This window comes from the organism of the source record quoted next, unplaced genomic scaffold (assembly GCF_019419815.1).
Source record: "Pyrus x bretschneideri cultivar Hongxiangsu unplaced genomic scaffold, Pyrus_bretschneideri_v1 Contig11, whole genome shotgun sequence".
Lineage (NCBI taxonomy): Eukaryota > Viridiplantae > Streptophyta > Magnoliopsida > Rosales > Rosaceae > Pyrus > Pyrus x bretschneideri.
In genome coordinates this window covers 7,197,934-7,205,780 of record NW_025999402.1, presented here as the reverse complement: position 1 = coordinate 7,205,780, position 7,847 = coordinate 7,197,934, and the positions used below count along the sequence as shown (strand labels likewise).

The window sequence follows — 7,847 nt, the reverse complement described above, 5'->3', positions numbered from 1 at the left end:
ACACCATCATTAAAGGGTAAAGCAGCATTCTTATTTAACCCAAACTCGTAAACAGTATCTTCCCTCTCTCACACTAGCTCTCTCTCTCTCTCTCTCTCTCTCTCTCTACTCCTTTACACTTTACCGGGAGCTAGGTCTCATTGATTTCGGCAAAAAAGCAGAGGTTGTCTTTCACACACCCACAGAGATCAAAATTCCACCTGAAACAAAAGTGGGCATCTTTGATTGGATATTGTCCAATTTTTGCACACACTCCCAGACGCCAGCAATCAAAGGTCGAAGCTTTATTGAAATCCTCAAATGGGTTTTTGATATCTGATCTTGGGCAACCTGCATTTTCGGAATCAAACCAAATTTGGGTTTTGTTCTGGAAACTGATGGCTCATCTGACAGAACATGGGAATTGCAGTAATGGTGTTCTGAGGCTGGTTTTTGTGTTAGTAGGTTTGTGGCTGGTCGGGTACGCTGTCGTACGTCCAACGTTGTACTGGAGCTGGAAGGAGAACAGTTCGTGTCCGCAATGTCCTTGTGATTGTTCAACAGATTTCGATTCCGCACCTGTAGGTGAGATTCACTTCCCCAAATGTAGAAATGTTGCTATTTTTAGCAGAACACATGATGTCACTCGATTTGGTTTTGTTGAGCAAATTGTAAAGTAGTATTGAAATCGGGTCGTTCTACAGTACACTGGTGTATGTGATAAATTGTTTTATGAACAGTTAGATTGAAATGTTTAGATTAAAACACGCGAGTCCAGTCATCACTAAAGATTACACCGGAGCACTATAGATTTACGCTGATTTTCTTGATTATATTGGAATTTATTTTGGAAATATTTCATATATATATTAATTAACCTTTGTTTTCATTTCTTACTTAACCAGATATTATCAATAGCTCAATTTCAGGTCAGTTTAACCACCTGTCATGCATCCATTTGTGTGAAAATTTAGTTATACGTGATGCCACTGTAGTTGTATCTCAAGTCAATCACCGTTGTCACTTGGTAAAATGAAAACTCATAGAAGTGCATGATTGGCGTGTAATGTTGTCTCAGTGGCATCCCTGCTGTAGCTAACTTGCTCTCATGTTTCAGACGAAAAACATTGTCAATGTCATATCTTTCACTAATTTGCAGACTGCGGAAAACATGAACCAGAAATGAAAGAGGAGATGGAGAAGGACATCATCGCCTTGATGTCGGAAGAGCTAAGTTTGCAGCAAACCGTCGCCAACGAAACCCTGCAACGGGCCGATGCAGCGTTAATGGGGGCTAGGAAAGTCTCTTCACTCTTCCAAAGGGAGGCAGAAAAATGTAATGTAGGAGTCGAAACTTGTGAAGAAGCAAGGGAGAGGGCAGAAGCAGAACTTGCAGAAGAGCTTAGGCTTTCGGAAGCATGGGAGAAACGAGCTCGGGAGCTCGGGTGGAACGATAAAAGAGCATACTCTTGAATGAAGTCATCATGAAATTTTCGTATAATCTTTTTCGTTAGTTGTGGATATGAATTTTCTACTAACGTTTCATCGTTTTGAGAATGAATTCATATTATCCATCATATCCAAAATTTTGAATGCGATTAAGAAAGTAGTGGCAAGAAGAAATTGTACACAAAAGTGCAAAAATAATTGCGAAAAAAATGCGCTTTGCATACAATTGAAGAGAAAAATGCAAAAAAATACACAAAAGCGTTCTTTGGCTTGTTAGATCTCAGTACTATCTCGAACATTGTGGCGAATATGTTTTGTATGAGTAAATAAATCGATCACGAACTGTTTGGCTCTACAATTAACCCATTTAAGCATACCTAGGAAGCTGGCTTCTTCAGGTTAGATATAAACTATCTAAGACCGCAAATCCAGCTGCAACTCCACCTTCATCTGATGAGGAAACCTTTGTCCGCATCAGGTAGCCGCATTGGTCGTTCAAGATCACTTTATCTTTGTTCCTGCATCAATGAAAAATGTGGCACTATGATTCCACGCTTTGGTACAGCTGTTATTCGCACAGTATAAACAATGCCGACAGAAGTGGATTGTACCTGTGCAAATAAAGAGAAGGAAAAAAAGGAAACAACAGAAACCTGAAGATTTAGTCATAAAAGTCGTATACCTTAAGTAAGCACCGTATACCCCCAGCTCAGATATGGTATCATCTTTATAACATACACCCTCGCGCATCAAGAATGTGTGAGAAGCAGTAGGGAATATCCTCTGCATTAGGATATAAGCAGCATCTGCTTCTGATCCTTCCTTCTGCAATCTTGTGAGGGCTTCCCTTACATCAGTGCCGTAGATGTTGTTCCCTGAAGTGTAACAATGACTCGTCAATAACACTTGTCATTACAACAACAGTAGAGCAAAGTTTAAACCATTTACCTCCGCCTTCTCTTTGGGGCTTCATAACAAATAACCCAGGGCTCTCTATTGCCTTTTTGACAATATCCGAGTCATCCAAACTCCACAATCCTGCAAAGCATTTCCGCAATTTTGCAATGTCTTCTTTATCATCGAGGAACCTGCTCACGTGAAGATGATAGAAAGATATGACGTTACTGGTTGTAACAATGGTAACCATTCTTCCCTAAAATTATGATTCATACAATGCCGAGGAAAAAAATGGAAGGAGTTTTGATCCAGCAATACCTCTCAAGAACATTAGGCTTTGCAAGTTCTTGTTGAATCTTTTTGGTCCCGACTAAGTGATAAGAAATTGAGGGGCACTTGATGGCAGATGACTGCTCCATAAGGAGCCTTGCTCTCCACTCCTATAAATTGAGGAACATCGTATTAAAAGCCATATCATCATATTCTGAGGTTATATTAGGCGATTGAAGTATCCTTTTCCTTTTATGAGTAATGCGTTAAGTGCCATCTTAAGCATATTTTCAAAGCAACAAAGAACCGTAATGGGCAATTACAAGTTTTACACGGCCAAGATAGATGCATAGAAATTATTCAATTCAGGTTTAGATAAAATAAAGACACATACAAGCAGACGTGGTCGCTGTGCCCTTACAAACCTAAAAAAAAATGCAGGATTAACCAACCAAATTCACCCCCGAACAGACATAGGATAAATACATATGACTACGGATTAGAAATTTGGTCATCTACTTTGTACCCTTATTGCAGATAAGTAACTACATTTTCTGCTAATGAACAACAGATGTTCACCACTAAAAGGAAGAATGTTCCACTATTCTTGAAACAGAATTAGTATTTGAGTAGCAGGAAAGTGTAAGACTTGCTTACTGATTCAGAAGGATAATGGATTGGTGCATACCCAACTCTGAAATAAACAATTGCAACTTCTTGGCCACCCCTGCAAGTTCGAAGCTTTTTTAGATATCAAAGTCAAAGATATAACATGCTAGATCCACAAATCTAGAAGGGTACATACACAACGAGTGTTCCATCTGGTTGAAGCTCCCCCTCTGCATCAATTTCGGCCAACGTTCTCCGAAGAGTTGATACATTATGTGTGTTATACAGTTAAGGAACATTATTCATGAGTTCTGTTAACTAGTTTATTACTAAAGATATAAGCATATAGTTGATAATTATATATTTTCCAAGAAATACCATTTTCTCCAACATGAAAGCTTATTTAAAGCTAAAGAGGATATCTTTCTTTCAACAGAGCAGAAAGCCAGTGTTGGTCATACATGTTCCGCTCTTCAGGCTGAACCACGAACAGGATTACGGCCCTGTATGTATATGTTAAGTTAAATGCACCCTTAATCGCTTCATTGAATATAGCAGCAGCAGAAGGAAACAAATGAAATATTGTTTCAGTTCTAACCTGGGGTTATTGTATTCAATCCAAGCTTTAGCCAAAGCCTCTACAAACCGAGTGGCTGCAGGATTATTAGGAACTCTTTTGGAATCTAATCCAAGAGATTCTCCATAGTGATTAAGTAAGCTCCTGGAAAATAGAGGCTAATTGTAAATAATTGGTAATCTTGGGCTTAATCTTTTGGCATTGGAAATATGAGAATATTAACAGATATACACACAATCAAATATACAGGAAAATTTTCATTAGTTGAACCTAGCATTACATTGACTAGTCAGAAATTCATAAACAAACCACTGAATACATGTTATTTGCAAAATATCCAATAAGTTATAAGTTAACCTGTGAAGGTCGCTAACAAGACAACCGAGTCCCGGAAATGAAGCTGAAATTGTGTTCATCTCTATTTGAAGGAGTTGTTTAGTTTCTTCATCAAGCATATAATCTGAGCGATGTAAACCCAAGCGTATGTCCTGTTTCAGCGATTAAAAAAAAGTTTAGAGAAATTCAACTCATTCTACGAAAATAAAGTTCTCGTCTCACAATAATTGATCTCCAAATGCTACATTGATATATAGTTTTACCTCTTTCTTGTTAATCTCTAGCATCTTGGAATGAATATCTAGAAGTCTAGATGTAAAAGCATCCACTTTCTTCATTCTGTGATGTGAAGATTGTGATTATATTAGACCAGGAATAAGCTCTAATCTCTAGAGCCAATAGATAAACACTACAACCGTCATGTAAGTTGATTTTCTCACTTATCCCCATACACAATTGTTAAAGTTCAAACTAAGGTTGTTAGGGCCAAGTTTCCCCGAGTTGGGGAGACACACAAAAGGGTTTGGCTGCACTAACCCGCGTTCTTAGGTTCATTTAAGCTAAACTGTGAGCTTGCTCATTTTCCAAATCACACGCTTAATCTAAAAGGTATAAGCAAAAGTACCTGGACAGTGAATCCTGCAGAAACTTTGCATCCAAACTCACTCGATCGACAAGTTCATTAAATATGGGGGCTAACTCATATGCTTGCTTCCAATGGCTTTCTGGAAATGGCATCGGAAATAAAGCAAACGGTGCATGTACCATGCCTACACCAGGTACTTTTCCTGATCTCTGTAATTTACAGCATTCAATCAAATATAAGGCTTTAAGTTATACCTTCACATAATTAATGCAGATTAAGAGTTTCCCATAGCTTGTGGCAACTAAAAGCTTTTAAATTTGGTAAAAAAAAAAAAAAACTAGGAGTTCTTTTTCACACACAACTACAAACAAAAAAAAATTCCAGGAAAAAAAATTAAAAGTAAATAAACTAAAACTAAATTGAATTCTCAGATATCTGAATCCAATTTTCTACAATACATGCTGATCAAATTTCCCATTTTTCAACAAGCTAACACACTTCTTCGACAACTAAAAACTAAAACTAAGACAGAAAACCTTCAATTTTTCGTACTTTATTGTTCCAATCCGTTCAAAACCAGCCAAAGATTCAGGAGAGCAAGAACACCCACAAACCTGAACAGACTTGTCACCAACAAGAAGCCCATGAAGAGAGCTCCAAACAAGAGCATCATACACCATCTTCTCCACCAGCCCCTCATCAATCCCATGAAAATCAATCATGGGTCTTTTGGAAACTCCCTCCTGGGTCTCCCCAACTTCAACTTTCCCACCCAAAACCTGAGAGGGTTTCTCGGACATGATCCTCAGATGGGTCTGGGGGATTTGGTCTGTGGAATGGAATTTGAAACTGGGATTTGGGAATCTGGATGGATTAAAGGCAGAGGCTTTGCGGTGTGAGATGAGGAGGGAGTGAGTACAGAGTGTGGTGGAATGATAGCATGAAGAATATGAAGTGCCCATGTTTGACCCCTTTGGGTGGTGGCCTTAGAAGTGGCTTTAAAATCGTAGAACCTAGGATGCGTCGCATACCAGCCATGCCTTTTTCCCACGAACGTATCCAAATTCAGTGCTAAAGTTTTCATACTTTTTTAAGGGAATTTAAAAAAAAATCTTATGATACTGTTTATTTTAACAAAAAATTATTAAAAAGTCAACTGATATTATTTATTTTACTTTTTATTTTGTCTTTATCGTTAAAACTTAAAGTTTTCAAATTATTTTCATTAATTTTCTTATTTTTTAATGTTACGGTTTAATTTAAGGTTTTATGGGCTGCGTGTAGTTGTATTCTCGTTACAGCATCTTGTTCGTCATCATGATAATAATTGATTATAATTTTTTTGTTATGGTTAATTTCGTAAATGACTCTTATGATGCATTTTTTAACCGGAACCGATAGTATTAATGATTTAAATAGTTAATTGTTAAAAATAAGAGAATTTGTAAAAAAAAAAAAAAAAAAAAAAAATCGAATTATGGTGCATAAACATGTTGATTTTCGTCATTGTGGTAAAACGACATCCGCTAATAATGTCTTTTTTGGTTTCATGTATTCTATACAAATATTTGGCTTACTCCCATAAACAATAATCCAAATTGCATTTGAATTGCAATGAATTCCACCAAATCATTTAACATTCTTAGATCTCTGAATACGATTTTTGTTCATTTTTAATTTACTCTATAATCTTTAAATACGAAACTGAGGATAGCAAGAAAAGATCTGCTGATACAAGTCTGATAGGCAGGTTTATAAGCTGCTTATTAGGTTAAGTGATTATAGTTAAGTTACAAACACGTGGCGCGATTTAAGAGCGTGAAAACGGTCACCACCTAACCTAGTAGGTGTGGTGAGCGAGAGGAGATCCTCTTTGGTTCTCTTTTATCAAGGTCACGAGATCAAGTGATGTAGATCTTTGAAATTTCATCCAACGAAAAAAAATTATTATAGTTTTTAAGGGGTCAAAACAGGTTAGTCGTTGGATGAAATTTTAATGGCATGAATCACTTCATCCGATGGTCTTGGTGGAAGAAATCCTCTCTAGATCTCTTCTCGTGGTGAGCAAAGCAAATTTGTACGGAATAAAAACCTAAAAATATAAAAAAAAATAGAATTACATTACTATTATAATTTGGACTCACCCTAACACAAGTATTAGAGTCTACTTTTGGTAATTATTCTGTTATTTCATGATGTTCCGTCAAGGTATGATGAAGCTTGGGCTCTTAAACCACAAGATAAAGTTATGTATTTTTAATCCTCCTTTGAGATCCTTTTTTTTTTCTTTTTTTTTTTTAATTAAGAAAATCTCAACGGTACAAATAGAATTTTATTGATATAAAAAAAAGTAGAAAATTTATATTTAATGTGAATTTGTGGTTGAATTCTTTTCAAGTATAAAAAAAAAATGTAGCACGCTATTAAATATAATAGGGGCTCACAATGCTAGTTATTAGACAAATTTTCTAATTTTTTTTTATACAAACTCGATATTTTAAATTATTCTAATCCTCATAAATGAGATATGAAATATGATGCAAAGAAACAAACACATCCTGATTAATAATTATCATTTTTTTTTAATTTAACTTATTAGATGGCACCAAATTTTCAATTTCGTTTAGGTTATACCAAATTTTCAATTAGAACTACGGGTGGATGTACTCAAACTAGATGGATAATAGTAATGCTCCTACATGACTCAATTTTCCACACCATCGTAGGTCTCACATGAGTGGGAAATGGGTTTTGCGTAAGCGTAGATGGAGTTCCGATTCAACCTAAGAAAACAGGCAGGAGTAGTTATTAGCAAGATTGTCTCGCGTAAGCGTAGATGGAGTTCCGATTCAACCTAAGAAAACAGGCAGGAGTAGTTATTAGCAAGATTGTCTCGCCTTCTAAAATTTCTTTGTAATCTTCTAGATTAGGTTCATTGAATTTTCTAAATTAAGTTCATTATCTGGAAGATTACAATTACGATTACGAAGATTCCATAAACTTAATATAGAAAATTCAATGAATTAGAAAGAAATTTGAGGAGCGAGACAATCTCGCTAATAGTAGTATTGCGTGGTACTAGTTCCTGTTGCAGCGATCTCTGCAGGCTAAAAATATTTGATTGATAAAACAAAATTCCAGGTC

The 7,847-nt window shown here is 36.2% G+C and overlaps 2 protein-coding genes across 3 annotated transcripts; one reads left to right on the top strand and one right to left on the bottom strand.

Annotated features, from left to right (window-relative positions):
* On the top strand, positions 1 to 1,556 carry LOC103928332. Of its 2 annotated transcripts, XM_009337364.3 has the most exons (3): positions 1 to 564; positions 885 to 908; positions 1,139 to 1,556. In XM_009337364.3, the coding sequence occupies exons 1-3, from the start codon at positions 378 to 380 to the stop codon at positions 1,450 to 1,452; spliced, it is 525 nt and encodes a 174-aa protein (XP_009335639.2). In that variant the 5' UTR covers positions 1 to 377; the 3' UTR covers positions 1,453 to 1,556. The 2 variants fall into 2 exon arrangements, with proteins under 2 accessions (XP_009335639.2, XP_009335640.2); XM_009337365.3 differs by lacking the exon at positions 885 to 908 and having other exon boundaries at positions 17 to 564.
* Positions 1,557 to 5,715, bottom strand: LOC103928333 (glutathione synthetase, chloroplastic). The gene is made up of 12 exons (XM_009337366.3): positions 5,318 to 5,715; positions 4,743 to 4,912; positions 4,381 to 4,456; positions 4,139 to 4,269; positions 3,803 to 3,925; positions 3,627 to 3,707; positions 3,401 to 3,481; positions 3,253 to 3,322; positions 2,644 to 2,765; positions 2,377 to 2,516; positions 2,111 to 2,303; positions 1,557 to 1,946 (listed from the first exon to the last, which is right to left on the bottom strand). Exons 1-12 carry the CDS (start codon positions 5,663 to 5,665, stop codon positions 1,823 to 1,825), a joined length of 1,659 nt encoding a protein of 552 aa, XP_009335641.2. The 5' UTR covers positions 5,666 to 5,715; the 3' UTR covers positions 1,557 to 1,822.
* Positions 5,716 to 7,847: the final 2,132 nt, after the last annotated feature.

Bases quoted from the DNA above. Each gene is read 5' to 3' on its own strand.
- LOC103928332 (XM_009337364.3), top strand. From the start codon at position 378: ATGGCTCATCTGACAGAACATGGGAATTGCAGTAATGGTGTTCTGAGG. The intron at 565-884 runs GTGAGATTCACT...TTACTTAACCAG, and splicing joins TTTCGATTCCGCACCTGTAG to ATATTATCAATAGCTCAATT. The intron at 909-1,138 runs GTCAGTTTAACC...ACTAATTTGCAG, and splicing joins TATCAATAGCTCAATTTCAG to ACTGCGGAAAACATGAACCA.
- LOC103928333 (XM_009337366.3), bottom strand. From the start codon at position 5,665: ATGGGCACTTCATATTCTTCATGCTATCATTCCACCACACTCTGTACT. The intron at 3,323-3,400 runs GTATGTACCCTT...TCGAACTTGCAG, and splicing joins CCAGATGGAACACTCGTTGT to GGGTGGCCAAGAAGTTGCAA. The intron at 2,517-2,643 runs GTATTGCTGGAT...TCACGTGAGCAG, and splicing joins AAGCCTAATGTTCTTGAGAG to GTTCCTCGATGATAAAGAAG.